Source organism: Diaphorina citri, unplaced genomic scaffold (genome assembly GCF_000475195.1).
Source record: "Diaphorina citri unplaced genomic scaffold, Diaci psyllid genome assembly version 1.1 scaffold15, whole genome shotgun sequence".
Classification (NCBI taxonomy): Eukaryota; Metazoa; Arthropoda; class Insecta; order Hemiptera; family Psyllidae; genus Diaphorina; species Diaphorina citri.
The window spans coordinates 107,933-129,223 of record NW_007377454.1 but is presented as its reverse complement, the minus strand read 5'-3'; the positions used below and the strand labels follow the sequence as shown (position 1 = coordinate 129,223).

The window sequence follows — 21,291 nt, the reverse complement described above, 5'->3', positions numbered from 1 at the left end:
AACCGAGTTTGTACCTGGAGTAAAACCCCATTTTTAATTAGTCATTATTTATTTATCTCATTCTCAGAAAAATTGAGGCCTCACATTCCGATGTCGATACGAAATGTTTCCCGAAACAGTGAAGTCCTTGCAAAAATTCTAAAGTTCCTCAAGTTTTGAGGTCGCCTCCAAGCGCCAAGGCTTTTTCATTGCATTTTTGTTTTCCACAACACCATAATATGGTCTTACAGAGTACCCAAGTTTTGTGCATTTTTCAGGGGCAATCTAACGAAATTCCAAGTTTTCCAAAGTATAGCCCCATGCCTTTTAAGAATGGGCCCTTGCATAACAAAATACTACTTGACCATCGACGCAAAGTGTAGACATGAATGTTAAAGACTAAAGATACTGCAGACTTCTCCGTGCGGAACCCTCTCAAGCATGACATTAAAGCGGTCAGCGGTCAAACAGACAAAAGCTGATAAGAGTCGTCCTACTCTAGTCGCGATAGATATGTACATGTCCCATTAGGCATATCTTTGGGGACCACCCGGATGTTGATGGATCATTGAGTACCATTGGGTTTATTGAGGAGTGATCGGTTGGGGAGTGCCGCTCTGGTAATGATTCATCAAAACTCCGATATGTCAAACTGTTTTTTACGACTTCATTCACAAATTTCGTTCAGCACTTCAGGAGATATATGGCACTCAAATTTTTATAGTATCGGACATTGTGTCTTTTAGACGTTTAATAGCTAAGTATATTAGACTCTGGAGAAGGTGAACACTAGGCGAGGGTAACGCCCGAGGCAACCTCTACCACCTAACCCCAAGGTTCCAGTGTTATGTGGTCACATTCGCAAATGACATGTACTAAAGGTAGAGAGCCTTGTCGCTACTATGTACATAATATTAAAACACTCAATATAGGAATGAGAAGAGCAAAAACTTACGAATAAGAAGTCTTATTGATCAACTCAGAAGTAAATTTGCTGGACCATGATAATTACCTGAAATCAGATAAAAATTAATTTAATTAGTCAGAGCTATTAAGAAATAAACGGCAAACAGGACATAAAATGCAGTAAAAGTTGTATTCTAAGTACTTATGTATTACTTATACCTAAAAGTTGTATTTGTATTTTGGATTGATCATGATAATAATTCCAAACTAAGTATACAATGTAAAATGTAGCATAGTGTTTTCTTTTAAATTAAAGAAATCACCTTTCTCTGTGACTATACTTACCAGGATTTCTTCACCTGCCAAAAACCATCTCAATGTGATAAATTTAATTCAGAATGTGCATGAAATGAATATCACGGTTGGCATTAGTGTAGTGTCCAAGCAATTCTTCTTTTTCCTAGCCTTTTCCTATTTAAATAGGGTCGGCATATTAGTGTCCGCATGCAATTCTTTTTCCTAGCCTTTGCCTATTTAAATAGGGTCGGCACATTAATGTCCAGACAATCTCTACTAACTTTTCCATACCACCTAACCCCACCCACTATCATTTACTTCAAGCTCTTATCTTGTCCTTTCAAGTTTTCATCTCTCCATTTTGTCATCCTATCCCATTGTCCTCGGTACTTGGTGACGTGATTGGTGTTGATCTAATGTGCTTGGCGCTAATAATTAATAATTTTTTTTTTTTTTTTTTTTTTAACTGATAACGGGTTATGAAAGTGGTCTTCCCCCAATATGGAAATGAATTTAACACTCCTGTACGTATGTATCTGTAGGTAATGAGAAGAGAAATTTCAGCCATTGCTAGAGTGTGAGAGGGACCATGTTTTCTGCTCTGGTATACGCTGATCAGAAGTTGGTTTCCTGTTCTATTTGTCTCTGATATGGACACTGGAGACACTCTGTCTTCGAAGGACTTGAATAAGAATCTGTAACTGACAAAACAAGAGAGATTACTTAGTGGAAGTTGGTTACATTGAACAAGAGAGAAAAAAATCTTTCTTAGAACATGAACAAAATAAAATTAAAGTAAGTAGTATAATATATGTACCTCGCTTACCTATTCAATCGCTCATGTACGAGTACCTAGATCCAGTCAATCGTGGATGAATGATTAATTAGTTCTAGTTTATTGAGTTCTGTGAGCATGTAATTAAAATCAGTTGTCAACAGTGCGCACTCGTGTAGTGTGTGCTTGGTGAGCAAATTGAGAACTCAACGGATTTCAGCAAGTTAAACCAGATTTTAAGGCCCGTCAGCGGCATCGGCAGTAATAAAATGTATCCATGGCTTGCTAATGCATCTTTGAATGTTCAAGGATCTGCAGATCCTTGAACAACGAAGAGCAGATTTTTGAAAGCCTCAGCCGTTTCTATTTCCATAGGAACACGAGCTGTCTTTGGAGCGTAATACTTTATGATGGAGATACACTTGTGATTAAAATGAAGATATTCTAATTTCTTCATTTGTATCACATTTTGTGACATTTTCTGAAATTATGTAACAGGTGTATCACACATTTTACAAGCAAAGGATTATAGAAACCAAGTGATGACGGAGAAGATTTTATTTCGTTGACACCACCTCCAGGACACCCTGTATTTCTGCTTAATTCAATTTATTGCAGGAAGATAGATCGATCCAAATTGATTGTTCCTATTAAACATCTAATGATTTAATGAGTTGGTTTTGTTACAGTTCTAATAAGAGTACCAATCTCGAATCTCACTTGAGCTAATCTAGAATATTCAGTATACATATTCATCGATAGATTTGTGTTGGCAGCATTGCTACCGTGCTAGTATTTAGTCACCAGAATAGGTATTTGAGGTACAGGTTCAGCTGTCCTCCTAAACCGTTGATTTCCCAATGATTTATTTGCCGTCTGGTTTGGCGACAGAGGTTGCTGTTTAAAGTAATTAAATTCTTGACCAACCAACCCCTCTCTCCTAGCACACATAACGTACAGTAGGTACTCGTACATGAGCGATTGAATAGGTAAGCGAGGTACATATATTATACTACTTACTTTAATTTTATTTTGTTCATGTTCTAAGAAAGATTTTTTTCTCTCTTGTTCAATGTAACCAACTTCCACTAAGTAATCTCTCTTGTTTTGTCAGTTACAGATTCTTATTCAAGTCCTTCGAAGACAGAGTGTCTCCAGTGTCCATATCAGAGACAAATAGAACAGGAAACCAACTTCTGATCAGCGTATACCAGAGCAGAAAACATGGTCCCTCTCACACTCTAGCAATGGCTGAAATTTCTCTTCTCATTACCTACAGATACATACGTACAGGAGTGTTAAATTCATTTCCATATTGGGGGAAGACCACTTTCATAACCCGTTATCAGTTAAAAAAAAAAAAAAAAAAAAAAGTATTAATTATTATATCTAGGTATTCCTATGGGTATTATAAAAATAAAGGTAAGAATATTACGAGTTACAGGTAGGTCTCATGTGCATGAAGGGAAGGAGGGCGTTTTATTAATTACTTCGCTTCCAGGCTAATCTTGGAGTATTTCATCGCGATGTGAGCCGACTTTACAACATCAGCCAAACCGAATTTTATTATTCTTTTCTAATGGAATTTATCCCAGTCGTTTGACATACTGTTGGTCACGAGTCGCGAAAAAAACAAGCTAGTTTTTGAATTGCTTGAATAAAGCACGTTGCAATAACTCAAATAACACCAACAGAAAATATCACAAAGATACTATATCAAACTAAAATCCAGGCAATTTTCATGTGTATTAAAAAAAAAAAAAAAAAAAAAATGTATTAATTATTATATCTAGGTATTCCTATGGGTATTATAAAAATAAAGGTAAGAATATTACGAGTTACAGGTAGGTCTCATGTGCATGAAGGGAAGGAGGGCGTTTTATTAATTACTTCGCTTCCAGGCTAATCTTGGAGTATTTCATCGCGATGTGAGCCGACTTTACAACATCAGCCAAACCGAATTTTATTATTCTTTTCTAATGGAATTTATCCCAGTCGTTTGACATACTGTTGGTCACGAGTCGCGAAAAAAACAAGCTAGTTTTTGAATTGCTTGAATAAAGCACGTTGCAATAACTCAAATAACACCAACAGAAAATATCACAAAGATACTATATCAAACTAAAATCCAGGCAATTTTCATGTGTTAGGACATAGGTATAAACACAAATTCAACCGGTAGTTAATTTCCCTTATATGGAAAAAGTAGAAATTTGGGCAGTATGTTATAAACCAGATGTCTCACATGGAGTTTGAGCATTGATATTAAATCTCGAGATACCAGCAGCTTCTTGACATGATGAAGTGGTATTTCATTTATTTGATGCTCGATTACTTGATTTTGAATGAAATCTCGTCAGTTCCCTTGTTTTCTGTGAATTTCTAAAATCTACAAATCAAGGTTTTGTCATTTGATCCAAAATGTACAGTTTGGGTACTTCATTAACTATGTAAAGTTCAGCACTATCAATTGCCAACCAACCGGTCTTGGTATTTTGTGTAGGTTGGTTCAGAGGTCCCGAACAAAGAAACAAGGTTTCTGCTAGTTTTACAGCAGTATAAGCATTTTAAAATAAATGAATACAAGTGAACATTAAGTTGAGGTCTTAACATGTCAACCTTAATGTCACAGGACCTAAAACATTGGCCCCAAAAAACAATCCCTAGCCTTCGTCAATTTATGCTGACAGCAGGACTTTAGCAAAACGGGTTTCAAAGTTCTTTTTTTTATTCAGGGGCAGATTCCAGTACAACATACCTGTGAGTGCCAGTGTGTGGCATTTATTATTAGAGCTCTCTGAGTAATTAAAACATATACCAACTCATGTGAACGCTAGAACTTGGGACTAATTGCTTTAATGTGATCTGCCAGTAATCAACATTATTGATTTCAGAAAATCAATAGTGATTAGAATTTATCTGCATCTACGAGTTGGGACTAATTGCTTTAATGTGATCTGCCAGTAATCAACATTATTGATTTCAGAAAATCAATAGTGATTAGAATTTATCTGCATCTATGCAGTCAATACTGGAAGCTGAGATGAACATGAATACTTGGATAATGAGTTGATCTCAGAGTATCTACATTGAGAACAACATGTCTCTTGGTCTGCTGTCTGTATGTCTCGGAATTATTCTTCTTGGTTGTTGCCAACAATACCTACAATGTATACTGCGGCCTTGTCTTTATTTTCCCCGATAGTTATAGGTCACCAGTCACCAGACAATTCAGAGTATCTACATTGAGAACAACATGTCTCTTGGTCTGCTGTCTGTATGTCTCGGAATTATTCTTCTTGGTTGTTGCCAACAATACAATGTATACTGCGGCCTTGTCTTTATTTTCCCCGATAGTTATAGGTCACCAGTCACCAGACAATAGTAAAGTAAGAATAAAGAAGATCAGACACATCCCAAGACAGTGGGATCTTGATATCTTGAGCAGATTCGCCATTAATGAAGTAACGTTCATTAAGAATAAAGAAGATCAGACACATCCCAAGACAGTGGGATCTTGATATCTTGAGCAGATTCGCCATTAATGAAGTAACGTTCATTATTTTCTGCATGTAGCAAAGGTTCTTTTTTATGTCGAAAATGAGTCAATGACCAAAAACATCTCATATTTCACAATAATTTCAAGCAAACAATCTAGAATATCTAGATTATTCTAGATCTTATTGTGCGATTATCTCGTCTAATAAGTAATAATGAGGTTCCGAGGCAGGTTTACTAAGGTCTTATTGTCCCGAAATCGAAGAGAGAAGGACAGGGTAGATTGAGACTCGTATGGTCTGTGTGTTTTGTTATCAAAGAGACTGGTTTCTTCATATTTCCTAATCTCCCACTTTCTTCTTTGTTATTCCAGGAGGCATCCAATGTAGTGGACATCAAGTCTTGGCCTACCATTCTGGATACGGATGATATGCCCAAGAAGAAATTGGCGGCCCTCTACAGAGCGCCTACAGCGGAGATGCTAGCCTATCTCGACTTTAGCGTATCCACCACTGGTAAGTTATCAATTTAATCGAAAATAGAAGTTTTTGTGGCGAAATGATATATTTTTAATTTTTTCCTGACCATGACCACTTTGGTCATTTTGATGAACCTTTAAATCTGCTTACTTATCGCACTTTGTTATAGTTACGACTTATTACCTAATATTACAAAAGAAAGCCTTTGAAAACCTTGCAAAGGCATTACAATAGTTATTGTGAAGTCCAATTTTTTCGAAGTAGGTATGTGAATTGTAAAGTTGGTTTTAGGAATGCAGCCCTCTCCTATGCCATCACAATGCCCTATGTCTATAACTTTATTCTTCAGGTATGCTCGCCGGGATCAAGATGTCTCACGCTGCAGTCACCTCCCTATGTCGCTCCATGAAGCTAGCCTGTGAACTTTATCCATCTCGTCACATAGCCCTATGTCTGGACCCGTACTGCGGGCTAGGGTTCGCCCTATGGGTGCTGAGCTCTGTATATTCAGGGCATCACTCGATACTCATACCCCCGAGTGAGGTGGAAGTGAACCCGGCCCTGTGGCTATCTGCCGTGAGTCAATACCGGGTCCGAGATACGTTCTGCTCGTATGGTAAGTTGGACCCTAAAATAGTTGGCCTTTGAAAAGGTGTATTTTTCTTTCGGGAAACCATTGACGACTGGAAAATCGACCACTTCTCCCTTCAGTTTCTGTTTTGGCAGGGGTCAATTTTTCGAAAGGAAAATACACCTAAAGTGTTTTTTTGAGTGGTCATATTTCAAAGTGTTGGGTTGTATTGAAACCAAACTACTTCACTTTTTGATTAAAATTAAAATAGGGATCAAATATTTTAAGTTAAAGTCCCTTAAAGTTCACAAAGTAATCTCTGCTCCATGACCGAGTGTGTGCAAGCATAGAGAGAGTCGAAGTTTTTTCAGTATAAATCATTTTCCGAACTCCCTTGCTCTCCCTATTCCCAGGTGTAATGGAGCTTTGTACCAAGGGGCTGAGCGGCTCAATCCCCCAGCTCAAGGCCCGTAACATTGCCCTGGGATGTGTACGTACCTGTGTTGTGGTAGCTGAGGAGAGGCCGCGCATACATCTGACTTCGGCCTTCTCCAAGCTGTTCTCGGCCTTGGGCCTGTCACCGCGGGCCGTGTCCACTAGCTTCGGATGTCGAGTCAACATTGCCATTTGTCTTCAGGTGAGTTTTTTTTTCAAGTTGGTATTCAAACGGTACATCCTAGAAGGAAAGCAGGGACACGGTTAGCCTAGTGGAAACGCGCTTGATTGTCATGCAGAAGGTCCCCGGTTCGATGCCTGCCATCGACATAAATTTATACTCGTTTTCCGATTACAAATATTTCAAGGGGGGTTTTTTTAAGCATTTATTTTAAGAGGGGACTAACATCTTGGGTCTTTGCCCCAATTTCAACGGGTTACTTTCTGGGAAATTCCGGTGTTCTCGTGTTGACCCAGCACCTAAATGGGAATCTAAAATACTGTGTTCTTCTCGCCCATCTGATGATAGGCATACTATGAAGGGGCATGTTACGACACAGACCACAAGAGTTGTTTCATAGCTACGAAAGAAAAACGCCGGTGAAAAAAACGGAGTTTCGTTTATTTTTTCGGCGAAAATATCTCTAAAACCAAAAACTCATCACATAATCTTTTTCCTTTTAGTTAACGAAGCTTGAACTCCGGTCTCCAAGCATTCATTAATTAGGGCCTCAAGTGTAAGATGACATCAAGTTTTATAGCCATAGTCTCTTTGGATACCGACCGACTATTCTGTCCACAGTCCTCACACTTGATTAAAAATTTGCAATTAAATTGGACCAAGTTAAAATTGGAACAAGTCCCACGAAGAATCATTCTCTCCGAGATGACAATTTGTACAAATCATTGTATAATAGAGCCATTTCAGGTTTTTGACGCCCTGAGCACGGGTCACAGAATGATTGGTGCTCTATGCTCGCTATCTTACACTGAAATCTAATCCCTATCGTTAGAATTTTTTGGTAATCCTCGTCGCCCACGAAGATTTATACTAATGCTAGAATATTATCGTACAGGGTCCCCCGAACACCCGTGTATACCCTCGGGGCTCCGTGTGAAATTTTGGTACCCACATCTCCTCTGACGGATGAAAAAGACGACTGAGAAAAATGTACCTGTTTGTACTTGAGGAAAGTAACAAGGGAAATGATAGACTTGAGAAAAGTTATAAAACAGGGCAAGAAGAAAAAATAACCACAAGGTCTTGTGTAAGGACTTGGGCAGTTCAGGTTTTAATATTCCGTGGACTTTCTTCCGAGGACTACTTGACAAAAGTCATATTAATTTTCCATACAATTAAAGAGTAATCTGACTCAAAGACTTCCATACAATCCTTTGTTGCATTGTTGCTAACCTAGGTTCCTTTTCACTAGCACCTGGCAGCCTGGCTAGAGGTAGAAATCCCTTGATAGTCTTGACACGCTTCGAACCCTGAACATTTCTCAATGTTTTTAAGCTTCACAATAAATTAGCCTATTTTATGATGCGCCTATACCTACCTCTAGAAGGTATTACAGCAGACTCTCTCTGGTTCGGAATCAAATACCTTGTAGGTATAATTTTTAGGCACCACAAGTGGGTGTTTTGTTTCCATCGACTCAGCCTGTTCGGTACTGTTTTATTTCAGTCAATTGTGTTATCTTATTTGGTACCTATCTGCTTTATCTCGGTAGAGCAGACAATAAGTCGTCCGGAAAGCGGGAGGAGCAGGTTTGAATCCCAACAGACACATGAATTGTTATACTCTTTCGAGAATATCAGCCAAATGGGTCGAAAAGACTACTTGTTTATTTGTTGAATAGCCTCGTTTAAGTACTACGATGCTGACCACTCACGCTCAGGCTAAAGATTCCGACTACAGGTCTCTCATGCCGCCCACACAAGTTCCGACTGTCTGACAGACTTAGTTCTCTCTGAGCCGTGAGGGGCCGGAATAAGACTTGCGTTTACATTTCACTGGAGGGCAAGTATGAAAAGGGTCTGTACTGGAAAAATCAGAGTAGGTAACGAATTGAGAACAGAAGAGGAGATCCCAAGGAGAGAAGATAGGTATTTAGCTATTTAGACAAATCAAGACGGAACCATGGGATGGAGATGCAAGGAGTCAACATTTCATTTTAAAACTTCCAATGTGGGCGAAAAACCTCATTTCGAAACTTTCCAGCCGTGGATCTCTCTACTTCATTACAGCGGACTCCAGAAGATTAGATTAGGTTTATTTAGAAACTTCTGCTGAAACTGTTGGTTAGGAGGATATTTTGTCTGAATTGTTTGGATTCAGTGTCCACTAATCCACACCCCATAAATGTGTACCTAATGAAGAAAATTCCTTCCATTTGTTGTCGTTGTTGTTTTTCTGGCATGCAAAGATGATGACATATTAATACTTATTTACACTTTGGCACATGCACATGGAGACCCTTTATTTATGCAATACCTATTGCCCATGTGTATGATGTCTTGGGGAACATAGTTGGATTATTTGCTCATAACAGCCGCTTCGCGCTGGAAAACAAAGCCAGAAGATATTGTTCGAATCACTTCTGTCATACCCTATACCTTACATTCTAACATGATGTAGTTTTCTCGTGCCCGATTCTCACATATTCTCAATATTACCCATGTGTATGATGTCTTGGGGAACATAGTTGGATTATTTGCTCATAACAGCCGCTTCGCGCTGGAAAACAAAGCCAGAAGAAGAGCAAGTTGTATGGTAAAATCTGCCTATCTTCCTTCCAGAGTTTCCAGGGGACGGTAAAACGAGTATTTTGAATGTAAACAAGGCCAAGCACAGGAAATAAAATTTCGGAAGTAAAAATCAACCAGGCCCGTTCAACACTATGCAGAATTGGCCCGTCCAAATGTCCGTACCCTGAATATTCGTAAGTATTTGCTTTCATCTCTCATATTGTTCGAATCACTTCTGTCACACCCTATAGCTTACATTCTAACATGATGTAGTTTTCTCGTGCCCGATTCTCACATATTCTCAGTTCTTTCTTTTTCTTTCAAGCACGAGTTTGATAAATTTATAAATGATAGTGAGCACTTTACTCGTAATGAAGAGGATACTTAAAGCTCCATCTACTCCGTCATAGCTTTATCTCGCACATCATCAATCTTCCTTTCGGTTCAGCCCCATTGGACAAATCAGTTTTTCTCAATAAGATTCTAGCTGGCATTTTACTCAATAAGATCCTCATGCTATGGATGATGATATTGATGATCCAACGTTCATTATTTTCTGCATGTAGCAAAGGTTCTTTTTTATGTCGAAAATGAGTCAATGACCAAAAACATCTCATATTTCACAATCACAATAATTTCAAGCAAACAATCTAGAATATCTAGATTATTCTAGATCTTATCGTGCGATTATCTCGTCTAATGAGTAATAATGAGGTTTCAAGAGATCGTCGACAAAGGCAGACGTCGCGTCATCAAACTCAACTTGACGAGTCGCAATTTGCACATCAAGTTCCTCAGTCATTATATTCCAAGGCAGAATATCGAGAGAAAGACGCAGGAATGTCGCTCATGTTTTGTCTATTTGTATGTAGCATCATCTTTGTTTCAGAGAACTGATTTGTAGCTAATATGGCGGATTCTCGATGTTTGACATCACCAGTCTCTCATCATTGTCATCAGTTACTACACAAAATACAAGTTTAGATGTATTAGACGACTTTGTCGTTGTTTTGTTCGTTGATTATTATGTTTGAATCCATCAGGCCAACTTTCCCTGGCCTGTGACTCTTGAGAATACATACAGGACACAACTACAGGACATTGATTAGCAATTATTATTGTATTGAAATATTACATGCGTTGTCTTTGAATCGTTCAGAATAAACATGGAAATGGACCAACACAAAATACCAATGTTTTTTTTTTAAGAAGGATAATATTCCTCTTTTGATCAAATTTTTTTCTACCTTCAACGATTTTTTACCCCAGATGTTAGGTAAATAAAGACCAAAAAAAATCTCTTCGAAGTAACTGTCAATCAATCGATACAAGTCAAAACATACCAAGAGTAAAAGACGTGTTCATAAAAACATTAAATATTTAGAATAGAAAGTATAAAATTCTCATATTTACACATGTAAATATCCTATCCTTCCTTGTATCTTATGAAATAAGCGGTAAACAGTAAAAAATCACAATGATGACAAGGGAAAGAAACAACATTTTATCTACGAGATAATTGAAAAATGAATTTAAAATTATTATTAAAAATGTGACCTCTCTTTGCAATCAACGTCCACATTGAATCCAGAAATTCCACCAGAGAACATTATAATTATGTCCAAGATATTTGGAAATGATTAGGCAGTATTACACACTTTAATAAAAAGTATTTAATTTTGAAGTATTTCTCGCTTTTTTTCTGTAGGAAACATTTAATAGGCGCCACAACCCACGTACAAAATATTCGAACATAAAAACAAACACCTCATCATATCCACCAGATAATATTCGTAACTCGTTACTCGTAGCTTAATGTGCCAGAACCAAAACATACGACCTCTCCAAGTACGAGATTACGAGATTCGTATAATGTTGCACCTATGATAATGAAAAGAAGAACAAATGGATAGTTGAATGGTTTTTACACGCATTGTTAAGGAGGTACAATTTTAATTGTCCTATCTTCATTTGAGAGATAGATAAAATTTGGCTTTAAGATAAAGAAGAAAACATGAAAAGTCTAGAGAATTCATATGTTGCTAAATGCACTTTTCCCTGCACAAATGAAAATCAACCAATGTTTCTTATTACTTTTTTTGTTACAGAACCACGACTAAAAAGATCTTTTTCCCTACTAACCCAAACAAGAAGTGAAGTTTAACATTTGTACTGGTCTCACAGATCTCCTTCAGATCTATCTTCCTATTGTCAAAACTTTCATATTTATTCTGATCAAAACTTTTCTCTGGAATTTCAAGTCGTTGTACGAGCATGAAGAAATCTAGGCGAAGTTCACATCTCGTATGGGTTAAAAGACAAACATATTTGCTCTATTTCTACAATGTTTATCTATCGAGCTCTGTTTCAACTTTTGCATTACTGTCTTCTAAATTGACTACATTCGTTTTCCTTTTCATATTGAAACCATTGCTATGAATGGATAAAATTTTATAAAAAATTAATATCACCATGTGAATTTCTATCTTTGAACAGTAAATTTGATAGGTATTTGATTTCTTTAAAACTAAATTTTTGGTATGGGTCATCTCGGGTCCTTAAGTCCTGATCCTGATGCTCTATTGGTGAATGCTCTGGGTTCATCAGATGATTCAGCAAAGGCTGACGGTAGGTGCTAGCAACACTGGGGGCAGAAGACAAGCCTGCGAGGGGGGGTATAACCACACGATTCTGATTTACGATGACAGCGAAGTGTCGACATTCATCATCATGCGAACGTTTACATACCACATGACTAACATAAAAAATTGTGCTCTCCATTAAAAGAAAATATTTCAGACCATGACATCATTGGATCTCCGTGGCACTCCTCCCGTGCATGAAATTGTCTACACAAATACCAAGGCCAGTGTTTACGACTTTTTTGTTTACATTAAACACCCAGTTTGTGCAACCGCGTACGCAATGTTGCCGCTTTGCGCGGCCCCCGTGAGTTCAAAATGTCACAGACCTACGTACCTCCAAATGGGATTTTCTTCCGATTTCCGAATCTGCTTTGTTGAAGAAGTTTCCAATTATTACGTATTCAAGATACGAGTGTAGAACATAACATGCAGTTTACATATAATTGGTATACCCATCCGTAAAAGCAAATGCTTGTGCCATAGACCTTGTGTTTGGAGATTAGGAGGGCGTGGATCATCTTGGTCACAAATATTTTCTAGTTTTTCCGCAATAAAATAATAACACTCGTACTTACGATTGTAGAGATAATGGTTAAAACAAATACAGTACCTAATGTAGTTAGACTTTGTTATTAATTGTATTTATTTTTCTGTGCACATTTGCATAAGTAATATATATATTTCAAAAAGATAATAATGGTTCAGGCTTTCAGAGCTTAGAGTCCTATGATGCATTGACTTTCAGACAATCATTGCCTTTTATTTAACGCCATTTAACTTTTGATTTATTTCTTCACTTTCTGAGCCAGGATGTGTCAATAAGTGTGGAGACACCTTCACCACAAGTGATAATGGGTATCTACTTGTGTTGACTGACATAACTCCACCAGAACAATATTTCAGCTCGTCCAAGGTCAACAGTGATGTGACTTTTGAATACATTAGCACTTAACACATGTCTATTTGCCAGAATCGCATCCAATGATCAAACAATCAAACCGATACAACAGTGATGTGACTTTTGAATACATTAGCACTTAACACATGTCTATTTGCCAGAATCGCATCCAATGATCAAACAATCAAACCGATCCTAATGTTTTACGTTTTATTGATCATACTTCATTTCAATGTATGCAGAGAATACAGCCAGAGAGAGGTTAGAGATATTCATTTATCTACGTATGTGTCCAATGCATCGCATAGCTATTCGATATCCTGTGTAGACCTGAAGTTATCATCTCTAACATTAAATGTATTATCTCATTAATTAACATGCGCTCAATTCCAGACTTGGCAGTTAATTACTTCACATTCAGCGAAACCAGCAAAACGAGAGGTGCAGGGAATACAAGACTTCATTGATGTCTCCGCGGTCATAGATAAGATAACGTGAGGAAATAGTGTCACCTAGCCCCTATATTCAAATGTTTGAACAGAGCCGAGCCCAATACCTGAATCTCAATCCACTTATCACCACCACCGCGAAATGAATGATGAATTTATACTTGGATTTTACTTGATCAAATCGAAGGCTGTTCAGATTAATCAATGCTTTTGCTAGTGCAGATGATGTCTGGATAATGATAGTCATAGGACTACATAAATGTTCCATTTTGATATTCCATTTGTTACATCCATGATATTCATCAGTTTGAGAAGAATACTCACAATCATTGACATTTTCACACTGGCAGACTTACGTCACTTACGGCTTACGAAACATATATTTGAGTAATTTTGACTCCATTGCTCAATTATTGAGAGCCAAAAATGGCAGGACAACATGAAAAAAACCACAGATACCTATCATCGGCAAACAAAAAAAAAATGTAAAAATGAACGTGGGGAAAAAAAAAAAAAAAAAAAAAAAAAAAAAAAAAAAAAAGAGAAAGTTCTTCAAGTACGTCCACACATAGTCGACCGGCCATCGATTGATGTCGACTGAACCGTCCACACTGCCTCGACAACATAGATTTTCCTCGTCGTCGATCGACTATGTTTGGACACACCTTTTGACAAACGACTGAAAGAGAAGTTTTGTCGTACTACACTCATGATATTTAGAATTTTAGATACACCCTGTGTTATGATAACTAGATACACCCTGTATACTCGATCTACTTGAGGATAATATGTAAATGAGTCACTTAGCAAAATTATATCCGATTTAATATCGCTTGATTACAGATGCCGATAGTGATTTAGAACCCAATAATGTGATGTCATAATGTGAGAAAAATAAAGAAAATCACCTTACTTAAACTCTTTATTATTTAATGCATTCCGTATAAGCCATTATCGCACACTCATAACTGGCGGGTGTTAATACGGTAATGCATCCTGAGGGTTGATCACTGATCAGATCCTGAGTTATTAATTCAACCACATCTTCATACTTTACTAACTTTTCATTTGTTCATCTTGTTACATTGAACCAAATATGGATCATATTACAGTTTTCCCACCAGGCACAGGCACACCAACTCAATGGTATTATCTTTTCCTTTGACATTTTCATTGATTCGAGACATTGGTATTCTTCATGGCCTTTTAGCAGTATGACTGGCTTATCCCTTAATATTAACAAGGATTTTAGCCATTAACATTATAATGTTCATACATAGGATGTCTAATATAAACCTAAAAAATAATCGCAAAGTTACTGCCTCAATAAATTTCAAATTTTGTCCACTGTCTCATTACATGACGTCATAAGAACTACAGGAAAAATCGTGAATCTTCACAGCTCAGTACTGCACGTAATATACGGTCTTATCAAAAGAATGATCTGCGGATTACTTACGATACTTACGAATTGTGGATTCAGTATTTCAGTCTGAAAGCAACAGTGGAGTCAGTGGATGTGATTAATTACGAGAGATCTTAGCTGAATCTGAATGTAACTGAGCAATGATCCTACGAGCACTCGTATTGTGTTTCTTAAGAGATTAGTTAAATGAAAACTTTTGTGTATTTCAACTATTTCAGTCTGAAAGCAACAGTGGAGTCAGTGGATGTGATTAATTACGAGAGATCCTAGCTGAATCTGAATGTAACTGAGCAATGATTCTACGAGCACTCGTATTGTGTGTTCTTAAGAGATTAGTTAAATGAAAAATTTTGCCTATTCCAGATTAGGCGTACAGTAACGCGCGTGCGTATTTAATGCGTATTCATTTCATTCATTGTCGATTTCAGAATAATTCAGATGCGTGTCAATAATAAATACACGAAAGTTCCTACCATGTACGAGTAGTTGTAGCTGCGTACTTTTGATCTTTTCTGCAAGGAAATTTCAAAAGTCAAGAAACACTATCACGAAAATGAGATTTAAGAAGGGAGGAGAATAAAACAAGGAAATATGTTTTTCAAATAGAAATACGTAACATTGTTAACAAGGACAACGAGCGCCAAATACAAATGTAAACATTTGATAAGAAACCAGTGTACGCCCAAAAAAGGATGTCCATAATGGCAATCGCTATAAAACAGATTTTTTTTTTCCAAACATCAGTGATCTTTAGATGCGGAAGTTAACAGAACTGACAAATCTGCATCTTCACTATCAGGATTCAGGAAGAGTGTCAACCCTAACCCTAAACTTTCTCTTCTAGACCTAGACACTATAATAGCTCAGAGCACGAAATATTTTGACAGCTTTATTTGTTTTTGCAGATAGAATCATAAAAAAAAAGAAGTAGGTGAGTTAAAAAGTTAAAGTTAAAAAGAACTCTACTTTTTTCGCTAATATTGTTGTTGGGTCATTTAAATAAACGACGCATGAACTAATCATTCGTGGAATAAGTAATTTGTAATTCCATGGGCGATCTAGATAACAGCAGAAACCCGAGAGTCTTTCTAGTAGGTGAGTTAAAAAGTTAAAGTTAAAAAGAACTCTACTTTTTTCGCTAATATTGTTGTTGGGTCATTTAAATAAACGACGCATGAGCTAATCATTCGTGGAATAAGTAATTTGTAATTCCATGGGCGATCTAGATAACAGCAGAAACCCGAGAGTCTTTCTTTTATTTTTGCACAGAATACGTGATTTCCCGTTATATGAGCAGACATGACTCTTTACGAGTCGAGAATCTGAGTCAGAACTCTTAAGTGGTGCCTCAATATTCATTACTCAGTGTTGCCAGACATAATAGCCTCCTCTGAATTTGGCAGTTCAACAAAGTATTCTGTGAACAAGCCTGAAAGCTTAAAGGGTACGAAAATGCCTCACGGTTAAGTACATAGATCACAGTAGTTCACCAAATGAAATGCACTGGAATGTCTTAGTGCGAGTACGTCAGCAGTGCATTCTTTTGCTTCTATATCGTCACTAACGGGTATATTGCACATAAATAATCTACCTACATGGATTTTGGATATACAAGTACTGATGAACTCCTTGAAAGTTTTATATGAACAGATCATAAAGATCGCTTTCAAATATTTTCACAGAAGGCAACAGATCAAAGGGATTCAAATTACTCAACGTCACTAACGGGTATATTGCACATAAATAATCTACCTACATGGATTTTGGATATACAAGTACTGATGAACTCCTTGAAAGTTTTATACGGACAGATCATAAAGATCGCTTTCAAATATTTTCACAGAAGGCAACAGATCAAAGGGATTCAAATTACTCAGAAAGATTGGCTTGTCTAGTTTTATGATGAAAGTCATGGAGTTGATCCTTCATGGATCATTAATATTGAAAACAGTTCATTCTGAAAACAAAACAAACATCCATGAACGTCGATCTGTTACTCAAAAAGATTGGCTTGTCTAGTTTTATGATGAAAGTCATGGAGTTGATCCTTCATGGATCATTAATATTGAAAACAGTTCATTTTGAAAACAAAACAAACATCCATGAACGTCGAACTATTTTCTGTACGAAATCTCATAAAAGTGAGAATGTGAATGTTCGGTATGGTTCAGATAATACGAACAATTAATCAGTCAACAAATCTACATAGGAACAAGCACATCCATCAGAACAAAAGATAGTTTAAGATACGTGGACTGGCCACCCATCTCATCTCAAGGTTGCTTCACTCACATTGTAATATCAGTTGTGATGAATATGATTAGAACAATTCTCATGACAATGAGCTGAGGTCAGGGAGGTCGGAAATCTTCAAGACATATTGGAGCACTCTTCATTGTAAGAAATGTTGGAGATATACCGACCATCAGCTTAACAAGACATGCTTAGAACAATTCTCATGACAATGAGCTGAGGTCAGGGAGGTCGGAAATCTTCAAGACATATTGGAGCACTCTTCATTGTAAGAAATGTTCGAGATATACCGACCATCAGCTTAACAAGACATGCCAATGTAATATGACAGCTAATAATGTTGTATTATGAGTAAACGTATGTCTCTGTCATTATGTGGAACGAGATCGTACGATGCAAGATCCCAGTTTCAGAGGTCGGAATCACTATGGAGGTTGTCAGAGCTCACTACTCAGAGATAGAGGACTTTTGAAGTTCCAACTTGCTGTGGTCATTGATGGGAGATAATTATACGAAAAGGAAATGTGAATTTATAGAAAAATCAACACATATTCAAACTTTTAATCGGCACATAACCTATATGTTTCTACTAACGGCTAACCGGACTAGAAGGAGAAATCGATGCTATCTCATAAAAGGAGTAGAAGAATCTATTGTATCTTTCAATAAAAATACCTACTAATGGTTGGGGCCACAATATGAGTTTAAACTCGGTTTAAGTTAAACTCTCGGATTAAGTAATCTTATTGGTTGATTTCAAAAAAGTCTGGCTGAGGGACTATAAACAGAGAGTAGATCAGCGTCTAGCTAGGGGACTATAAACGAAGACATGCTGACTACAACAAGCTGCACCCACACTACTTTACCAACACTGTTAGATACAGTAACAGCCTAACAACTTTGGCCCTTTTGGTTTTATCGATTTGTGATAAAAATAGAAGATAGGTATGTATTAAATATAGCTACTTACTGACTACATAAAGAGTATGTACTACGTACCCTCGGTCTAGATTAGTATTGATTTGAATCAACTAAAATTTTATGCGGCCCAAAAAAAAAATGTGTAACCAAATGTGTGAGGGCTGTGTGTCAATAAGTGTGGAGGCACCTTTACCACAAGTGATAATGGGTATCTATCTACTTGTGTAGACTGACATAACTCCACCAGAACAATATTTCAGCTCGTCCAAGGTCAACAGTGATAGAGATAATGATTTCATTTATTGTTTACCTACTTACACCCAGCAATTAGCCAAAGAACATCATTAAAATATTCTGTCTTTTCTTGACAATTGTAATGCGTTTCCATGCATTTGCTTTGGAATAGCTTTTATTTACGAGTATTTACTCGTAAATAAAAGCTATTCGAAAGCAGGTATTTAAAAACGATTGTAGAAAACACACGCGACCACAACATGTGATACTAGATACAACTGAAGCCAAGAAGATACATCTGTGGTGGTGACTACATTGCGTACTACTAGTCATTAATCAAAATACCGTATCTGTTGAAGAAAAAAATGCAATAATGCATAAATGTTCGAACGAATTTATGTCTTTAGCGCTCAAGAACTCTAAAACGCTTTTCATTGACATCATTTTTATGACGTCAGGCAGAGAAAATAATGAACATTGTGGACATCATTGAGAGGGTTTGGTGATGGGAAACACTCGGACCAGATCAGTTACAAATAGATTACGACAGAGTGTAACAAAAATCATGTAAATAAATGTGACCAGGAATCTATTTCTATCACAATCCATAAGAACAATCATTTGTGGGTGAAACAATAGGGCAGGCTGTGGCTCAAAGAGAAAGGAGGTAGTCATAACTCGCCTAAGAATCGGTCACACCCGACTAACTCATGACCACTTATTCAAGAGAGACCCTCGACCCACCTGCGGGTGCGGTGATACCCTAACCGTGGACCATATTTTCAATTGCCCCACTCACCTCCAATCACGCTCCTCCCTCCCCTCACCACCAACCCTTGACAACAACCCTGCCAATATTGACTTGTAGGTATAATTTTTAGGCACCACAAGTGGGTGTTTTGTTTCCATCGACTCAGCCTGTTCGGTACTGTTTTATTTCAGTCAATTGTATTATCTTATTTGGTACCTATCTGCTTTATTTCGGTAGAGCAGACAATAAGCCGTCCGGAAAGCGGGAGGCGCAGGTTTGAATCCCAACAGACACATGAATTGTTATACTCTTTTGAGAATATCAGCCCAATGAGGTAAAAAGACTTTTTTGAGCTGTTTGTTTAATAGTCTCATTCGAGTACTACGCTCAGACTGAAAGAGATCCCGACTACAGGTCTCTCATGCCGGCCACACAAGTTCCAACTGTCTGACGGACTTAGGTCTGTCTGAGCTGTGAGTGGCCGGAATAATACTTGCGTTTACATTTCACTGGAGGGCAAGTATGAAAAGGATCTGTACTGGAAAGATCAGAGTAACTAATTGAGAACAGAAGAGGAGATCCCAAGGAGAGAAGATAGGTATTTAGCTATTTAGACAAATCAAGACGGAACCATGGGATGGAGATGCAAGGAGTCAACATTTCATTTTAAAACTTCCAATGTGGGCGAAAAACCTCATTTCGAAACTTTCCAGCCGTGGATCTCTCTACTTCATTACAGCGGACTCCAGAACATTAGATTAGGTTTATTTAGAAACTTCTGCTGAAACCCAAAAGTGTGTAGGAAATGCAGTCCTAGGGAGTGTGCATTCCTCAGATGCATACAAGAGGAGTTTTTCTCTACACATATTAATCTCGTGCATTTTTCTAAGAAATAAAACTCGTGTTTAATATACTTGCTATAGGGAGTTTTTCTCTACACATATTAATCTCGTGCATTTTTCTAAGAAATAAAACTCGTGTTTAATATACTTGCTATAGGATCTCTTGCTAGAGTATGTCTGTCTAAACTTGTCCACAGTGTCTAGATATCTTGCTTAGTATTCTGTCATCAAATCTGTAACATCTCGTATCTACGTGTTCGAGGATGCTGAGGATCTATTGATACAAACCTTAGAACTCATAAAGCTGCATCTACACTATCGACCATAACCATAGTGCATGCGTAGATGCTGATTACTCGTTAAGATTGCTATAGGATCTCTTGCTAGTATGTCTGTCTAAACTTGTCCACAGTGTCTAGATATCTTGCTTAGTATTCTGTCATCAAATCTGTACATCTCGTATCTACGTGTTCCAAGATGCTGAGGATCTATTGATACAAACCTTAGAACTCATAAAGCTGCATCTGCACTATCGACCATAACCATAGTGCATGCGTAGATGCTGATTACTCGTTAAGTTTCTGTTATTTTCAAACAATATCAATAGGAACACCGGACTTTTTTAAAGGCTTTACGGCAGGATTCTCACAGTGAGCACTTCCACCCAACCAAATATAGGATAGCAAAAAGGGGGACAGGAGAAGATGAAGAGAGAGATAGAAGATACTTTGTTTCACAACTTGATAATGAAAATCAATTATTTCTTTCCCGATATGAAAATGATCTGATGCTATCAGATGTCAATCATCCATATAACGAGCTTCTTAGTTACACTACCTACATGACCACATAATAACAAGGGAGCAAAGGACACCATCTCAAACTTAATAATTCATATGTCCACACATCACAGCAACTATTGCCATAAATCTCGAAAGCAGTCAACCATAAAAAAAGTTCATAAAACGTTTACCTATCAATGAAAAATATTGATTGACAAGAACCACAAGCGAGAGTCGTTTATGGCGTTAGGTCCTAAGTGCAAGAACCAACAGTACCAACACCAAGACACTATTATAAGTGTCTTGGAAGCGTCTTAGTAGACACTATTATAAGTGTCTTCTTGTTGGTTAGAACCACAAGCGAGAGTCGTTTATGGCGTTAGGTCCTAAGTGCAAGAA

At 37.4% G+C, this 21,291-nt stretch overlaps 1 protein-coding gene across 1 annotated transcript; it reads left to right on the top strand.

Annotated features, from left to right (window-relative positions):
• The first annotated feature begins 5,277 nt into the window (after window positions 1-5,277).
• Window positions 5,278-13,288, top strand: LOC113466599 (disco-interacting protein 2 homolog B-like). Its single transcript, XM_026822151.1, has 5 exons — window positions 5,278-5,466; window positions 5,829-5,970; window positions 6,284-6,550; window positions 6,919-7,146; window positions 13,146-13,288. The coding sequence occupies exons 1-5, from the start codon at window positions 5,278-5,280 to the stop codon at window positions 13,286-13,288; spliced, it is 969 nt and encodes a 322-aa protein (XP_026677952.1).
• Window positions 13,289-21,291: the final 8,003 nt, after the last annotated feature.